Source organism: Taudactylus pleione, unplaced genomic scaffold (genome assembly GCF_031769625.1).
Source record: "Taudactylus pleione unplaced genomic scaffold, aTauple2 ptg000015l, whole genome shotgun sequence".
Taxonomy (NCBI): domain Eukaryota; kingdom Metazoa; phylum Chordata; class Amphibia; order Anura; family Myobatrachidae; genus Taudactylus; species Taudactylus pleione.
The window spans coordinates 15,118,323-15,137,717 of NW_028284417.1; the positions used below are offsets into that span (position 1 = coordinate 15,118,323).

Here is a 19,395-nt window from a genome sequence, read left to right on the forward strand (position 1 = left end):
CAAACATTTATATCAGTGTTATGGAATTGGCAGATTTCTAACGTAGAAAACAATAACACTCTTACCACTAGTTTGGAAAACAATGTGGGAAGGACGGTCTTTCATTACGAGGTCTAGTGCAGTGAAGCCATCTTTATCCTGGAAATGAGGATTACTGCCATGCTTAAAGGAAAAAAACAAAGAATATAATGGCATTTCTCAGTTTGACACTTAGCAAAGCATGCTCATATAATCAGCACACAGTAATAACACAAGTGGAAACATTTTGTGGGATATTTATAATACTCAGCAAATTCACTCTAACAGTGCTCAGTAGATGTCCAAGTTTATAACTGTGGGTGCACAGTTTCTTTATGTCAAGCTCACACAGTAAGTCAGTGTAAAGTGGGAGCGAAGCAGTGCTGTATAAAGGGCAGTGCTTGCCACAAGGAACGCGAGTAACATTTACGATGGGTAAATAGTGCAGTGTCCAAAACACCAATGTTATTAACCACTTTATGGAGGCATTCATGGGGACCAATTTATATTATTTTCATACTGCTAAAACCTATATTATTTTCATACTGCTAAAACCTATACATTTTCTTTTACCCTACGACAGGTGAGATTTGGCACAGATTAACTACAAGGTGCTAGACTGAGATATTTCTAAAACTTGACATAGATAGATACAATGAGATAGACAGATAGACAGACAGATAGATAAGAGTCAGGAATCGGGACCTCACCCCTAGGACTCTACCATGTTTCAGTGCTGCAGATTAGGTCATGGCATTCCAGACTCCGCTCTGCCCATCGCTTCAGTTCACATGCCGGCTCTTGTGTCCGCCCTGCGTCTGTCAGGTCATCCATCCATGTATTCAGACTGGTGTCTGTGCAGTGGCTGACAATCGCTTCCTGTTTCCTTTGGGACTTTCCCTGGTGTTTTCTGTCGCTCTTCCCACAATCTCCTGTGACTGGGCGCAGCCATCTTGATCTAGATCAGCTGATCTGTTTTCAACCAATGCTGCTGCAGGCACTCATCCTGTGACTCCTTTATCCAACCACCATTCAGAAAGGCGTATAAAACGCCTTCCTGTTGCACATGCCAGCTGCCAGTGCAAAGTTGAACAATCGCTGTGTTACTTGGCTCCAGACTGCAAGTCTGCGGATTCTGTATCTATTCTACCTTGTTCGGTTCCTGCTGTTCACTGCTGCTCCAGTGGTTCGTATACTGTTCCACCGTCACCAGTGGCTCCTATACTGTGCCACCATCACCAATGGCACCTGGCGTCTCTACACCATTGCACACTGCAGTGGCCGCAGTATCCATTGTGCCTACAGGTCCCAGTCCTAGCCGGTGCCAGCTGGCATCCATTGAGCCTACCGGACCCAGCCCGGTCCAGTGTGCGTTAGTCGGCACAGCCTGACTTATTGAGCATACCGTTCCCAGTCTGTTCCAGTGAGCTAAGCCAGTTCCTACCCGGCATCCATTGCTCTTACCAGTCCTGCTCTGGACCGGTGCATGCCAGCCGCTTCCACTCTGTCATCCACTGCGCTACCTGTTCCTGCCCAGCATTCTGTGTGCTGTCGAGTTCCAGTCCAGCATCTATCTTCTACCAACACCATCATGAGTAGGACCTGCATCTGTCCACCTAGTTTCCTGCACAGTAGTTCTACCTCTGAGTCAGTTCCAGAAGTCAGTCCGTAAAACACGAGAAACCCAGAACCAGACGGACAGACAGATAGACAGCAATATGAACAGGTGGCACTCAGGGATTAAATAATTATTTACTGTATTGTACCATGAGGAAAATACAGTAAAGTATTGAAACATCAGTATAAAACTTTATTTTTGCTGAATTATTTAATCCCTATAGTGCCGTCTGTCAGTATTGCCTTACTACTATTTGAGCTGAGTCTCAGAATTTGTGGAAGGCAACGGGGAGAAGAACCTGACTGAGACACAGTGAGTGCTAGACTGTTTTCTTTTAGAGATTGACAGGCAGATAGACCGACCATTATTCCATAACATTAAAACGACCTGCCTAATATTGTGTAGGTTCCCCTCATGCTACCAAAACAGCTCTGACCCATTGAGACATGGACTCTGGTAGTTGGCACCAAGACATTAGCAGCAGATACTTTAAGCCCTGTAAGTTGCGAGGTGGGGCCTCAACGGCTCAGACTTATATTTCCAGGACATCCCACAGATACTCAATCGGACCGAGACCAGGGGAGTTTGGACACCTTGACTTCTTTGTAATGCTCCTCAAACCATTCCTATTTTTGCAGTGTGGCAGGGTGCATCCTCCTGCTGGAAGAGGCCACTGCCATCAGGGAATACCATTACCATGAAGGGGTGTACTTGGAGCCTGATTCAGAGTAGTACGCAAATGCAATGGTTTGTGTACTGCTCCAATTGTGAGAGACCTGCGCATACGCAGGATCTGTACTGTGCATGTGCAGGTCCCCTAAGCCGCAGCCTGTTTGGGGGGCTACGTCTGGGACAGTTCTACAAAATAGGGGGCACTATGCACTACGCCCCCATATTGAAGGTGTGGCCAAGCCAGGGTCTGCGTTTTCCGACACAGACTTCCTGTCCTCTGCTACGTAGCTGCGAGGGCAATCTGAGTAACCGAGCAGGATTACTCAGATTGCTGATGGTGCGTCTTAGAACTGTACAACTCTGAATCAGGCCCTTGGTCTGCAACATTATTTAGGGAGGTGGTATGTGTCAAAGTAACATCCACAAGACTGACATACCTATATGTCTAATTTTGGGTTTAAACACGCCAGAAAGTTTTACAAGCTGCATTTAGTGAGTAAACCCCTGTAACACCAACTGCCAAACATAGAGAAGGAAGTAGGATAGTCTGGGGTTCTTTTTCTGGATCTCGAGTGGGTGACTTGGTCTATGCCTAAGGAGTAAATGGTTCATCCTAAAGCAAGATAATGACCCAAAACATACCTCCAACATACATGTGTGTTGCTTAGACGAGTGATATACATGAAATAACCAGCGTTTATGCTTAACAAATATGTCCACCATTCCTCTGCTGCAGGTTGCTATGTTAAGAGTGAGGTCATCTTCTAACTAAACAGACAGTGACTGACAGCTGGACAGCTTGCTTATGAAATATACAAAGTAGAATGAATGATTCATACACGAGGCAGGGTCAGCGACGTCGGTCCTAACATAGATTGCACGTGCCTGCAGCTGTCTCGCTCTCACCTGGATTCACAACACAGCCAGATGAGCAGCAGGCAGCAGTGCATGGTGCCCAAAGGGATCCACGATCTCGGTTCCTACATCTCAGCTGATCTGGGGAGAGTCTCCATGGTGCCCCTGGGCCGTAACAATCACTGACATGTGAAACCGAGGAGCGCCAGCAGGAGAGAACACCTGTAAATTAGGGAGCTCTGGAGAATGCTCACTGATGTACCCGTGCAATATAAAAATGTCAAAAACTGGCAACACCGGACGCAACTTTATAACTCAGATCACCCAGGATTGATATATTCTATTAACATGGTTCATATTTGAGAATTTAAATTTGTGGGGATTAGATGCCTTTAAAGGCTAATTCCACCCAAATCTGAAATGTGGATCTTGGGTGGTGTTCAAAATAATATACTAAACCAGGGCTTGACAAATCCTGGGGGCCAGGTCGCCATGGCTACCAGATTTTGCTGCCTGGCTACTAGATTTTGCAGTGAGGGAGGAAGCAGATCCTCATCAGCTCCGGTGGAGATTCGTGCCTATAGTATTGCGGTGTTCATATCATGCACAGGAAGGAGTGCATGTGCTGAGTGTCGCCTGCGGTGACTGCTGTGCCTCTGTCCGTCCCGGCCTACACTGACGACTCCTTTCCATCCTGGCCTGCTCTGATCCCTGCTGTCTGACCAGAGTCTACACTGATCCTCCTGTACGTCCCGGCTGTCTACTGTCTCCTATCTCCACAGACCTCTCCGGTGGTAGGTTATATGTGTGGCCAGGGATTTTTGGAGCGGCTTCAGAGGGATAGTGGTGTGAGCACGAGTGGAGGGGGGTTTTGTTGTACTTTCTGGCACCATTATTTTATGTGAAATGTGGTCCGTTATTAATGGAGGGTGGAGCAGGGGAGCTGTGCAGAGCAGTGAGGGAGCCTTCACTTTACTGTATCCATTGAACTGTGACCATTTTGTGGACTAGTACAGTGTGTATAACTGTTGCATAACACACAGAGCTTTGCTCCTCACTCACTCCCGGGGGGAAGGTGTTCTGGCTCCTACACTTTCATCCTGGCTCCTAGATTTTAGAAAAATTTGTCAAGCCTTGTACTAAACACATGCAATTGGCTACAATGGCCCAGCAATGCTCTTTTCAAACGTACAGGTGGTTCTTTATACAGACGCTTGGGTTGTTAATGTTCCTCCTTCACTGACTTCTAGTTTACATGAATGGGATTTTCAAGAAGGTGGCGTGTCAACCATATCATTATCTAGCTCAAACTGGCAAGGGGCAGAAAAAGTGATGAGAGGGCCATTGATAAGTAACTTTCAATATTACAGATCTTTAACGCCAGGTTAACGGAATCTTCACTTATGTAGACATTTATAGCATTCAAGCCCCATTATAACATAAAGAGAAATACATGATGTGGTCACAGACCTGCAAATATCTATAGACCACTATTTTAGAAAATCGGATATATATTATTTTACAATTCAATTAACTTTCAAACAGGTTTGAAGACTGAAATGAATTTATTCTGAGGAAGGTGGTTTTCTTAGAGGAGAGAAATGTGGATGAGTATGATGATTATGAAACACTTAAGCTAGGTACACACTGGAGCGATGTCGGGACGATATACCGTTTCGTAACGACTTATCACTCAGTGTCTATGCATGATGGCGCGCTCCCTCAGTCGCTAACGACGGTCACCAGGTTTAATGTGCGGCATATCACTAGCGGCCAGTGCATTGTTAATGAATGACGTAACAGTGATCGTTATGTCACTCATTAAAGTCTTCCAGTGCGGACGCACAATCACTGTTGACAGGCATTCGTTCCAATGTCAGAACGAATGCCCGTCGCTTCAGTGTGTACCCAGCCTTAGATTTCTACATTAATCATTACATTACTTTTCAGGCTTACCTTTAAGAGGGACAAAGCACAATCTATACGCCCGTAGAAGATGCTCCTGTGCAAAGCTGTCCACCCAGATTCTTTGTCTTTAATTGATAAGTCAACACCTTTTGCAGCTAACCAGTCCAAGACCCTCTTTTTGCCACAGGATGCAGCAAGATGAACAACATTGCGCCCAAAGTCATCCTTTAATGTAGTGGCGTTGCAGCAATAAGAAGAAAGAAATGCCTGGATCTGCTGCTCACTTCCCCTGGTCACCACCGATAAAACATCCAAAGCATGCTGGAGAGAGCGGCACCGCATTGTGCATTCTGGCCATACCAGATCCATATTTGCTTTTTCCGAAGGCTGAGTGATCCTTCTGATTAAAGTACTAAAAGTAAAGAATCCAAATCCCAAGTATAGAGCTCAGACAGGCCTGGTGAGTTTAAAAAACAATCCTTTGGCACTGTAATATTAATAATAGATAGGTATACAAATGGAAACCAGTTTATTCTGTCCCCAACCCAAAGTGTATACAAAAATAGATGTGTGATATATTCCTCTAAGTTCATGCCATGGGTCCAGCACTGAGAGAGGAGGACTTAGGCCAGAGGGAGGGCCCCTCCCCCCACGTGGACGTCTCTTTTCTTTAAATTTCCATGATTGCAAAGTGACCCTAAGCAGGATACAAGAAGAGATGGGTATAATAAACGCACAGGTGCAAAAAAAAAGAAATCAACTTTCTATATGTACATTAAAAATTAGAAAGTAAAATGTATGAACAGTGCTATATTATTCTAATACACGAAAAGAGGAGTAAAATAATAAAAATTAGAAAGAAAAATATATGAGCAGTGCTATATTATTCTTACTCCACGAATAAAAAAAAATCCAAAGTATTGTTGAGATTTTACAAAAAAAACAAAATACTTTTAGTTTGCATAAATGTTTTTTGGGATGTCTGTGATATATTGTAGAGCAGTGGTGTCCAACTCGGGCTATCCAGCTGCAGGGGAACTACACATCCCATCATGCCCTGACACACTTTTGCTATTACATTAGGGCAGTGGTTCTGAAACTCGGTCCTCAGGACCCCCACACATATCACATTTGCCAGGTCACCCAGCAATTGCGCAGGTGTATTAATTTTTTCTGAATATGGGCAACATTCCATAATCTAAATCCCCTGCTCTGCTCGGAGCATTAGATCAAGTCTGGGAGAGTGGTAGAAAAACCGAACACTGTCCCTGGACATATATGTGCACATTGGTCTCCTTATACACTGCACAGTGTATGTAATACAGTAATAATAATTAACACTATAGATGGTCTATCGTAGAGGTTCTCAAACTTGTTTCTCAGGACCCCACACAGGTCACATTTTCCAGGTAACCCAGCAGGTGCACAGGTGTACTCATTATTCACTGACACATTTTAAAAGATCCACAGGTGGAGCTAATTATTTCACTTGTGACTGTGAGGAGACCTGGCAAACAAGCACTGTTTGGGGTCCAGAGGACTGAGTTTGAGAACCAGTGAATTAGGGCATTCTGGGATGTGTAGTTCCACTGCAAATGTAATAGGAGTTGACCATATATTTATTTTTCTCTTGTCTAGTTTATGGAAGATTAGTGGGGGCGATTCTATTGTTTATAAGGCGGCTATGTTTTAGGGTGCCCGACAGAGAAATTCAATCCTTTTGGGAGTGATAGCTGGGGCCAGCATTTAAATGTGCAATAAACCCGCTGGTTAGAATGCCCAAACAACCGTTTGGGCACCCTAATAAGGACTTTAGACATTTTACATGGCTAAACCTGGTCTAATAGGGCGTGAAGGCCGCAATAATTAATGGGCACCCATGGTAATTGAATTGAAACACTGGGTGCCCATTAATTATCTCTTACCACAAAACAATTGAATCTCCCCTGAATTCAGACTAGTTGCATATTTTACTGGTAGTGCAAAAAATAAGCACTTTCATCAGCCAAGCTTGTTTCATAAATGTTCTAAAGGTAAAGAGTGAATCCGCACTAGACATAAACATAATCCATTTAATCATGAATATACCAACATAATAACTGTTTTCATTAGACAAATTTTATACAGCCTTGGGTGGGCAGTGCTCCCAAATATTAAGTATTCAAACTCTATTTCTTTTTTTTGCAGAGAAATGCAACAACCAAAAAGGACAAAAAATGACTTTTTTGGGGCACACATTGCATTGAGTAATAACTGTAATAAAACATAACTTTTAATAGATAATTACCCCTAAAAGATATATAAATTCACAAGTGGGGTACATCAAAACATTTCATTCAAATCTACAAAACAATTTAAATGTGTGATTTAGGAGTATAATTTAAAGACCAAGATGAGAAGGAGACTGCTCTTAATTTTGGAATGTATAAATGTTAATGAGAATTGTATAAAGTCTGCTGTCCCAGAAATATTCTGAAAAATTATGCAGTGGCTGGTGTTTAATTTATTTATTTTGCGTATCTAAGGAGATTTCTGAACTGTTTCCCTGATTTATGCAAGGTGGCATTAACAAATGATACTATAGATTATGAAGAGGCCCTGTTTAGTAGTTTAATAGTATACTCATCAGATTCTGTAGACGAGTTATTATAATGTTTTAATGTACCCCACTTGTGAAATTATATATCTTTTAGGGGTATTTATCTATTAAGTTATGTTTTATTACAATTATTACTCAATGCAATAAGTGTGCCCCAAAAAGTCATTCTTTGTCCTTCTGTTTTTTGCTTTTCTCTGCAAAAAAAAAGAAACAGTGTTTCATAAATGTGGCTCATTGTGCAACATTTGTGAAAGGTATTCTACATTTACAGGGACCCATGTATAAAATGTGTTACCCCTAGCAACCAATAAGATGTTTACTTATACTAGGGCCTGATTGGTTGTATAAACTCCATTTCTACACCATTACCTTTAGGCCAGTTCCCCATTTTAAGCTTTGACTGGGTGGATTCTAGTGTTGCAGTTTAAACATACTACAAGTCATAGATGTCACTAGAGGACATGTTGATCACAACATATTATAAACGCGAGAACTGTTTATTTGTCAGAGGGATAGTCTGGGTATCCTCAGTTTGGATTCTATGACAGACATGACCTTTTCCATTACACTGAAATCCTTCCATGTAGACCAGCCCTTCAACACCACTATATGGTTAAACATTTGTATGAAGCTGTACTTTTATACTGAGGAGGAAGTTCCCAGACTATCCCAGTGTAACATTCATCTTGTTAACTATAGTGATATTTTTGTTTCAAAATAAAACCGCATAAGCCCTATGGCTATCACCCCTGCAGACTAGTACCCAGGGCTGATCCTTTGCAGAGCATACTACTTAGGGATGAATAAAATGCTCTGCATTGGAGTTTATGACCCTAAAGGACGCTGGGTATGGGTGATAGTTGCAGTGCATTCCATACATCAGAACCTGATCCGTGTGCAAGTGAGGAGACACATACAGTCTATGGATCATCAGTTTATTCTTGTCCCAGGACAACCCTGTGTGTGCAGCCACCGCTGTCTGGCACAGACATGCATGTCAGGATCACACATATGATATATGTCAGTAACATGGGCAGCACAGGGTCATGGCAACATATGTGGCAGGCTGCCCGGCTGTAGGTGCCGGTGTGTGCGGAGGGGGGCAGCTCTCACCAGTCGCTAGATGAAGACGGAGGAGCTGGGGGAACACAGGGACATGACAGACACTACCATCCTCATCATCGCGGGAACACAGCAGCAGCACACTGACTGAGCACAGAAGTAGCCTGCAGCAGCGGCAGGTATGAGAGGGCTCGCTGGGAGTAAGCCCCAACCCGATTGGTGGAGAGAGTCAGTATAAGCCGTGTGGTGAGCGCTCAATCGGTGAGAGGCACACTCAACCCAAAGCTGCAGCTAGGGCTATGTCACTCCTCTGCCTATTGGCTAGGAGATTCTACGATCCGTCATCTGACTGGCTGGTAGAAGCCTCAGTCATAGCTCCCCCATTCTAGTTTTCAGCCACAAAGCTCAACGTGTTCTATGCGTAGTGACGTTTTGCTATTCTGTGACGTGGCTAATCAGGCTGTGTCTCACTGGGCCATATAGTTTGAAGGAGGGGCGTTAAATGTATTTATACCTCATGCGTCACAACTCTTCACCCCATGTCCGATAGGAGGCGCTCATACGTCGATGGTGATGACTGTAATGAATGATATACAAGCGCGACAACTAGCGGAGACTCTCGATCCTTGTAGTGAAACGTAGCAGCAGGATTGTCAGAAAACAATGAATGACGTTCTCCTTTTCTCTCATGCTTTGTATGTTATAGTCGCTTTTTTCCAGGTATATGACGTACTGCTTTAGTGACTGTTAGACAATTGTAATCTTACGGAAAGTGTAGAGCTGTAATTAAATGACTGTGGGCCTGATTCAGCAAGCAACGCAAGTGAGAGAACGTACGGTGTGAGCCGATGTTTGCGATCTGCGCATGCGTGAACAGGTCACTGAGTAAGGTAAGGGCTTTCTCACTAAGCAGGGAGCCCGCAGAGAACTTCGATGTTGATTTATAGGAAGTGCCATTTGTGGGTGGTGACGGGGGTGGTCGGCCAAACACAGACGTGCCTGTGCCTTTGAACACCATTACAGGGGCGTGCATAAATTAATCACAGCGGCGCCGCATGCAGCCTGGCGCCTCTCTGCGTGCAGCAATCTATCAAATCCTGCGGCAGGGTCAGGTCTACCTTTAGCTTACAGGCAGCTTCGATGTTTACGCTGTCAATCACGGCATAGGCGGGCGGCTTTATGTTTTGCTGGGTATCTGCTTCTTGTGCTGCGGTCTCCGGGTGTATGCATTGATTAGCATATTCTCGCAGCGGCTGGGTGCGTGCGTCTGCTGGGGTGCGTTCCTTGCTGAAACAGGCCCAGTGTAGCATTAAGCTTACCAACATCGTGAGGTAAATGTAAAGGTGGGTACACCTCAGTGCTGACATAATGGGGCCCTAGGCAAGATACCGGTTTGGGGCCCAGCCTCCCTCAAACAATTCATGTACTTTGTTAGGCTCTGCGAAAACCTTGTCGCGCCATATAAATGAAGGATAATAAAAAAAATATATATATAATCTCGACGTCCGGCACTCCCAAAAATAGAATGATAGAGGGTTACTTGCCTGAGTGCCCTCCCCCGGATAGATGCAATCTGCCCGAATAATAAATGTATATCGGCGGCACTCACAGGACTTCACAATAGATGAAACAAACAGGTCAGTTGTATTCCAACGTTTCAATCTCTTTAGATTCCTCAGGGACCTGAGGAAAATCTCAAAATTAAAGAGAGATATATATATAATATTTCACAATATACCCCATGGCGGTGGGTGGCGGGGAGAGGGTAACACAAAGGCAGAGGGTGATGGAAAGGGTGACAAGCAGAGGGTGATATTGAGACGCAGTTGGTGACGGAGAGGCAGAGAGAGATAATGAAATGGACGGTGACAAAGAGAGGCAGAGGGTGACAGTGGTTAAAAGGGAGAGGGTGTTAAAGAGAGGCAGAGGGTGAGGGGCAGTAGGTGCCGGGGAGAGGGTGACAAGGAGAAGCAGTGGGTGACGGAGAAGGGGACAGGTTGAGGCAGAGGGTGATGGGGAGAAGCAGTGGGTGACGGGGAGAGGGTGACGGAGATTGGGTGAAAGGTAGAGGATGACAGGCAGTGGGAGATGGGGATAGAAAGAGTGTGATGGGAAGAGGGTTACAAGGAGAAGCAAAGAGTGACAGGTAAAGGGTAGAGGCAAAGGGTAAGTTAGATTTCCGAAGGAGGGAGTAAAGAGGGTAAATTGAGCTGAAAGGGGTTCACTGGGACATGAAGGGAAAGTATCAGTGGGGGAGACAGGCAGTAAAGAAAGACAATGTTAGTGGAAGAGGCGAAAGAGAGAAAAAAAAAATCAGGAGTTAACTGTGAACTGACCTTTCACGCAGTCCTTGTGCAGAGTAGCTACAGCAGGTAAGTGTTTTCCCCTGGCCAACACAGCAGGAACCCAAAGAGAGACGGAGGAGATTCGGACCGGCATGCCTGACTTTAGATCTTACCCTGACTTCAGCGCTCCTCTAGTTTTCACGCCGGGGCCGGTCACTAGATTGTGACGTCGGACCATGCTGACAGCAGTCTCAGAGAGGATGAGGTAAGGGGAGGAGAGGAGATAGGGGTGGAGAGGAGGTGGTCCGGACCGCCTCCTCCTTTGTTATGGCCGACGCAATGTTATTAGCCCTGCTGTCAATGCTGCTGTGTGGGCCCCTTCATTGCTACGGGAACGGCGGGCACCGGTGCAATGTACCGCCGATATGTCCGCAACTGAACCTGCCAGATCAGGGCCGGATTTCGGGGGACCCGTCTGCAGGCCCCATGGGACTAGGCGGCCGCCTAGGTTGTCTGGCTGTAAATCCAGCCCTGGTACACATTAGACAATATGGTGGGAATTCAATTCAAAGCGATGTTGAATAGCCACGAGAGGGAGCTCCAACAGCTATTAAATTCAACGCAGTGTTTGGGCGGGCTAAGGACTTCTTCTGTGGGGATGCAAGGAGAAATCCGGCAAAAGTGCCGGGCGCGTAGCTGTTTTCCAGCTTAACGCGTTGCTAACAGCCATGCTCTCGGCACTTTAGTCAGAGAATGCCGGTTCTCATGCCTAAACACCCAGGTTAACTTGCGAGAACCGATATAACAACACGCTAATTCGAATAGCTCCGGGAGCTCCAACCCGGCGCTATTCAATTCACGTTGAATTGAATTCCGCCCTATGTTGCCCGACCCAGTGGATCGGGCCAACATATCGTCTACATTAGAAAGTGTGTACCAACTATGTTGGCCCTTGCACGCTCCCACCAGGTCGTTCACCGCATCGACAGATCTGCAGTACATGCTGCTCAATCTGTGAATGTGATGAACGACACCAGGTAGGTGAATGGAGCCAGTGCCTGACATATCGGGTGGTCGGGCACTGGATCGTGTAATGTGTACCCGCCTCCCGATATGTCAGTCTTCGCATCGCTGGGTACACACAGAGCCGGCCCTAGTCATAGACACAAAAGGCAAATGCCTAGGGTAATGCATTCTATGTCTAGGGCTTGCTTGGTTTGATATCAGGCAGCGGCGGGACGGCGCAGGCAGCTCTACTCTGTGCCCTATGGAAATTTGAGCTCTCGGCTCTGAACAGGCGGCAGCTCATACAGCCGGCAGCAGCGGGGAGCAGAGACAGTGGGGGTAGTGGGCAGTAAGAAAAATGACAGCTGGAGGAGGACTGCTGCGAATGCCCAGCAGCAGCAACTCCTCCCATGGGCCTTTGCGGGGTCCGGCAGGCTGAATTTGCCTACAGGGGGGGACACAGTGCAGAGCTGAACATAGAGTGAGGAACGCAAGCATGGCGGCTTCAATATCTGCAGAGTCCAGGCAGGCTGAGGCGATGAGGAGACAGTTTTATTGGCCAGGTGAGTGCTGTGCAAGGGGTGCGGGGCATTACTGTATTGCATGATGTGTACAAGGTGCACTACTGTGTGGCGTAACGTTTATAAAGGACACTTCTGTGGTGTAATGTGAATAAGGAGCAATATGGTGTGGTGTAATGTGAATGACGGACATTACTGTGTGATGTAGAGTGAATAAGGGGCACTATTTTGTAACGTAACATTAATAAGGGACACTACAGTGTGACGTGATGTGAGTAAGGGGCACTATCCTTTGATGTAATGTGAATAAGTTTGCACTACTGTGTGGCGTAATTTGATTTGGGGTTACTTTTTGTGGCCACACGTTTGGTGCGTACTATCCTTATAAAAAATGGAGGGTGGGGGCACCAATGCTTTTGTTGGCACAGGGCACCAAAATGTCTAGTTACAGCACTGTGGATGAGGATTGCTATGGGTGAGAGGTGATGGGTGTTACCGGCGGCTGCTGTGATCTGTGCTGCTGGGCGATGTGCTGGGTCAGAGGTGGAGCTAGTGGCAGTGCTAGTGGGCACCATTCAAAATCGTGCTTAGGGCATCAAATTTGTAAGCGCTGGCTCTGGGAACACACATCGGTAAGTGTGTACCCAACTTAATAGCGATTAAGCTATTGCATTTACCCCAATATTTCCCAAACATAGCAACTTCAGTGTGGTAATATGGGCCTGATTCAGACCCTCTCGCGAGTGCTGAGCACTTGCAAGCGGGTCGATGGTGCCCTAGTGCGCATGCGCGAGACCCGGGGAGCGACGGGGAAGCCGTCGCTCCAGGTCTCGCACCAAAGGGGGCGTGCTGTCGATGTTGATTGACAGCACGCCCCCTCTGGTGGGCGTGCCGGGGGCGTGGCTGCCAGACGGATGCATTCCCATGGGAACGCCTACCATCTGGGTCCGGCCCCACTGACATCACTAGTGATGTCAGTGGGAGTGATTTTGGCTCTGATAGAGCCAAAATCACTCCTGGGCTTGCGGCAGCGAGACCCTACCGCAGGGTCTCGTTGCAAGCCCGATGGTCGCGATGGTCTTAACCATCGTGACCATCATCATGGACGCTCGCATAAGCTGTGGGTGGTAACCCACAGCTATGCGAGCGTCCAAGAGGCCGCTCCAAGTTTAGGTAGGAGGGCCCTGATTCAGGGAGCGCTCTGGTCAGAGCGTCCGGCTCTGAATCAGGCCCAATGTTCCTACTGTTTTAAGCAACTTCACATAATTTTTTTGGTGCCAGATATTTAATCACTTATTAATACACACAATGGAAATATTCCAAGTATTGTCCAATAAACAGCAAGTACAAGCTCCTTAAACTATATTGTATCACTAAGAAAAGAACCTGGGTCACCTCAGTCTGCCCTTTTCTGTCCTGTCAACTCCCTACTGTATATATTTACTGTTGCACTTACAGAAGCAGAGAGGTCCTCCGATTGTAGGGGCCTGCGGAAACGCACCCCGTGTCCCACTGGACATGCATGTGGGACAGATACAGGACAGACTTTACCAGATTACTATTTAGACTAGTAAAGGGACCCAGATCACCTCGGTCTGCTCTATCCCCTAGCACTACGCTACCTCCTGCTCAGTTCAGCCTCACCTCCTGCTTTTGACTGCCCCCCCTCCTGCTTTGACTGCTGCTCGCACCCCTCCCCAAACATCCCCCCACTCCTCTCCATTTTGTTTGTTTCTTAATTGTATTTAAAACCAATTTTCATCATTAAGATGGTGATTATGACCTATACAGTGGCATATCAACAGTTTTCAAATACAGTATGCTTAAATGTTTTACTCCTGCAAACACATTTGACCTGTATGCTTAGCATATAAGTGTAGATACAGTACTTTTCTGTGCAAGTCCTATTTAGGGTAATTTACGCTAATTTGATACCAACTCTACATCAGGCAGAATAATCTGGGTCGCCTAAATGACTTGGGAGCCAGGGCCTGTTTCAGAGTTAAATGAAATGCAATTCCGATGTTTATGCAGTTGGGCGATTATCGGTGATCTGTGCACTGCACATGCGTCAAGTTGCATTACTGACGGCCGTCACAGCGAGGATTTAGCCATAGTTTGCTAGTCATAGAGTGTTTGGAGGAGGTTATGGGGGAGTGGTGACAAAAACGAAGGTGTGTCATAGACTACGATCCCATACACAGTAAAAATGGCTCTGGCGTCTCAGTTCCACTGGCTATTCTGAGTAATCATAGGGGTATATTTAGTTTACTAAAGTGCGGGTTTATAGAAGTGGAGGTGTTGCCCATAGCAACCAGTCAGATTCTAGCAGTAATGTTCTAGAAGTTGCTAGATAAATAAGTAGAATCTGATTGGTTGCTATGGGCATACCTCCACTTCTAAAATCTTGCACTTTAGTATATACCCCATAGAGTTAGAACTCAAATCGACTGATCTGTGACCAATGCTGCATCTTTTTCGCTTGTATTTGCAAAGCAGCCATTGAGCGTCTCACTACAAATCCCGGAGGCTACGTATTTTCACACAGCGGCTGTGTACACAAATGAATAGGCCAACAGACAGGGAGTTAGTTAGAACTTTGAGGACCCACAGCAAAATTTTGGAGGGGCATCCAATACTTCCAGAGCGGGTGTGGACAAAATACATCTTAGCATTCCCGGTAGGCTGTTTTAGCGTGACGCGGCGGCCTGCTCTCCTCCTGGGGGGCATGGCGCCCTGAAAAAAAGCGCCCTGCCCTCACAGCCTGCGGGTGCCGTCTTCACCCGCGGGTCGCAGTGTTCCGCGGGTTGGGAAATGTGCGGTGACCCGGCATCTATTCTCCCTGTCTGCAGTGCTTGGGGGCTGCCCGGCGTGTCCGTAAATTCCGGGCACGCCCCCAAGAGCAACGAAAAGGGGACGCGTCTTATAGACACGCCCCCTTCTCAATGGCCACACCCCCTTTTTGGGCGCATGCACGGAAGTGCCCTCTCTAGCTCCGGCGCCATGCCTGCCGCCGGAGCTAGAGTGAACACTGCATCTGTGTTTGCTGGTCCTGCTGTCGGCAGTGTTCGAAGGAACTACTGCTCCAGACAGTCCTTGCTGCTGGAATCTAAACACATCCAAGCTCAGGGATCTCTGGGGGCAGAGCCAAGCCCGGGCAGGAGGACTCAAGGGGTATTCGATCCGATCGAGCATTCGATTGTGAGGCATGGAGAGAGAAGTAAAAGACTTATGGTGCAGGTGAGGGGGCAGGGGTGTATCTAGGGGTCCAAGTGCCCCTGGCAAACTAAGGGACTGGCACCCCCCTCCAATGACTGCTTCTACTAAAAAAAAAAAAAATACACTGGGGGTAGTTTAATTCACACACGTGAAGAAATAGCGAGATTATAATTTTTATTTCTCTTTTTAATATATATATCTTTTAAAGAACTTACTCTATTGAAAACCACTATATATAAAATAATGTTATGCAAAAAAACCAGGAAAAGCTTAAAAACAGCAAATCAAAAACAAACAAAATGCATTATGGGTAACATAATTTACATATATTCAAATTGTGCTATCTATACAGCATTATGCTTTTTAACAACTGATACCTTCACACCACCATTAATTTACTGGGATGATAACTCACATGAATGTTTTATTTTATCCCACATAAGAATGAAGACAGCCCATATGGATCATGTCTTATTCCAAACACAGGATTAGCCACAACCTATAAAGTTCATAGCCAGTTCCACCAAACTGAAGAACATACAAATTAATTAAAGTAACACTGGGGGTAGTTCAATTTACATACCTGTAGAAATAGGGAGACAATATATATATATATATATTATATTTTTTTTTTTCAGTTATAACACTTACTACATGAAAAGCACTGTTTATTAATTTCTATATGTCAACAACACAGAAAAAGAGGGTATCAATAACAAACGATGCATTGTGGGCAAGATAATTTGCATATATGCAAATTACCTTGCGAATAGAGCTTTGTGATTGATGTGGTGCTTGCGCTCTTTTCCTGCACAGTTGACATATTGGAATTAGTGAGTGGTGATTGATATGTGTTAGGTATTGTGGGGGAAGAGATATATTAGGAATAAAAAAAAAAATATTTACTCTCCCTAATTTTAAATGTTTCTGATATAAAGGGACATATAAGAAGGCTAATACATGTTAGTAATCAATGGGGAACACTGGCAAGAGCAGAGGAGACAGAAGGAGATCAGGGTTCTTTGCTGCAGCTGACTGGGGGACACTGCTAAGAGCAGAGGGAACAGGAGATCATGTGCTAGTAATGTCAAGCTGAAACAGTTCCCCCCCTCGGTCAGCGCCCCTGGCAAGGGCCATCCAGGCTACAAGAAACATACGTCAGAGTAAAAGAGTGTAGTGTAGGGGTTTATCTGTGCCAGGGGAGAGGGACAAACAGAATCATATTGCAGGAGAAGGCACAGAATGTATTAAAAGGAGAAATGAGCTTGCAGTGACTTTGAGATCAATTAAGTCAATCAAGAGAGACACAAGAGTGCCAAGTGAGTATTTTTCCCTTGCATTAAATGTGCAAAGTGTTTAATGTAAATGTGAGTCGAAAATACAATAAATACCGTTTTAAGTTTTATATAAATAACAAATGTATTATGTGCAGCCCTCGACAGGTTACTAAAACTTGTTTACTGGCTTCCCAGTTGAAATAATTGCCCACCCCTGTTCTAGAGAGACACCTCTCTCTGTAGCAGTTGTTCATTTTATGTCATCTTAGACTTTGGGCCCCACAATAGTTTGTGCATGCTCATATTTCTACACTGGGCTGTGAATTATGGTTACATAGTAAACTTAGCTTTATATTGTATGAAACCCTTTTATAGTCCCATCTCCTGATTGCGGGTCATTCAATGAAATATAGGACACAGTACATGAAAATTAAATTGTATCACAGTATATGACATTTTCGACTGATGAACTTAATGTAACTGTCACAGTGACGACTGACGATGTAGTTAACGTTGGTGACAGGTTCTATGTTGAGTATGATTACCCAGGTGAGATCAAGGGTATCAGAGATGGTGAATACTTAGTGAGCACAATGGAGCAAGCTGGCAGTAACTGAAAGATGAAGTATTTTATACATTACATCTTCACAGTTAATCAGAAATATAAAGAGACCTACATAGATTAATTCACATGGATTCTACAAGTTTGAGAAATTTGTATCAGTCCTTTGACTGGGGACTGATATGTAACGTCACTAGCCAGGCCCAACAACCAATCAGAGGCCGCTCTATGATTGGCTGTGACGCTCGTGTCTGTTGATTGACAGCCACGCGGCTCACAACCAATCAGCGCCCACTTAACTCTCGGCCTCTGATTGGCTGGCGGGTCCGGCTAGTGACAGAAACCACCTGGTCTCTGTTATTCACCGGGGTAGAGATGCGTGTGTTAACACATGCATCTCTACATGTCCGATGTGGTCTGCGGTACTCGTTTTATTGTTTTAAGAAGACCCATGGAGCCTACTGGAGAAGGGGCAGATCCGATGCCAGGATTTTTTTTTCACAGGTAACTTGTTGGAATCCTACTGGACAAGGGGACGAGAACATCTGGCAGAAGGTAAGTATGTGTGTGTGTTAGGTATGTAATAAACTTTTACTTTCTACGGTGTGTTTGTACTGTGTTTATTTTACTATTTTTTTTTTTTTACAGTGGGGGTATGTGTGCCGGCTGCTTGCTTGCACTTGTAGTTCCACAAGTGCCAAAGTACAAGCACGCTGGCACCTGCAGTTCCACTATATAAAACAGTAGTAACAATCTACATTCCCAACTATTACCGCTGCACCCACCGGCCAGGGGTGCAGGGAAGAGCCCTGGGCTCAGAGAAAGCCTGGAGTGATCGGGAGAGGGAAACCCCTTTATTGGGTGGGTTCCCACCTCCCCCGAGATCCCCAGCTTGTGCTGAATAGCTTGGGGTGTTAATGCTTTGGCCCGGGTGACACGGTGAAAGGGTCCCCGGCTAGATTTGAATCCGGTGCTGGTTTTAAAAATAGGGGGAACCCCACGCCATATTTTTCCCCTATTTTAAAAACCAGGACTGGCTCTGGGAGCCCAGTGCTGGTTCATAAAATACAGGGAAACCCTACTCATTTTTTTCCTCTGTATTTTTAGAACCAGGACTGTCTCAGGAGCCTGGGGCTGGTTATGCTTTTTGGGGGGAAACCCTACGTAATATTTTCTACTTCAGGGTCCATAGGGTATCCACAGGATACTTTGGGGTATAGGTGTGACGTCAGTCGCTGGGCACCATAGAGTTAAGCTTTTCAGCCTCCCAGGATGCACTAGGGTCCCCCTCCTATACCCCGCCCCCGAGCCAAGGCACCTCAGTTTAGTTTGGTGCCCGGCCGGTGTCGGGTGCACCTGTCGGAGTGGGGGCTAGAAGAGCCCCTGAAGCTTTCTTCAGTGCAGCTGTGGCTGCACATCTGGATGTACAGCATGGACAGTCAGTCCTGACGTCCATGCTGTCTTCCCTACACCCCCGCCGGTACCAGAACGCCGGTACCGATCCGGGGATGCTGGTGAGCATCTGGGGTCACAGCTAGCGGTGACCCCAGATGTTCCGGACCATGGCCGGATCCAGGGGGGACAAATGTAAGCAGCGGAGTCCCGCGGTGGCTCCCTGTGGACTGGCTGCAGCGTGGAGCCAGGCGACCAACCTGCGCTTTCCACTACCCCCTGGGACAGCGGACCGCAGCAGAGCGGTAGCGCTGCGGCGTCCCAGGGGTTAAATGCATGCCAGGGGAGCGCGCCTTCCCTGTCTCACAGCCGGCGCCTCCCCCGCTGCACACAGCCCTCTCT

The 19,395-nt window shown here is 46.1% G+C and overlaps 1 protein-coding gene across 2 annotated transcripts in view; it reads right to left on the reverse strand.

Annotated features, from left to right (window-relative positions):
* The window catches only part of IBTK (inhibitor of Bruton tyrosine kinase), a 147,150-nt gene extending 138,128 nt beyond the window's left edge, over positions 1-9,022 (reverse strand). The window contains exons 1-3 of one of the 2 annotated variants that reach the window (XM_088471752.1): positions 8,784-9,020; positions 5,120-5,768; positions 66-162 (exon numbers count right to left, since the gene is read on the reverse strand). In XM_088471752.1, coding sequence (XP_088327878.1) covers positions 66-162; positions 5,120-5,440 — 418 coding nt within the window. In that variant the 5' untranslated portion in view covers positions 5,441-5,768; positions 8,784-9,020. Of the gene's footprint in view, positions 1-65; positions 163-5,119; positions 5,769-8,783 lie in introns of both variants that reach the window. The other variant, XM_088471761.1, reaches the window with a different exon arrangement.
* Between the last annotated feature and the right edge of the window lie 10,373 nt (positions 9,023-19,395).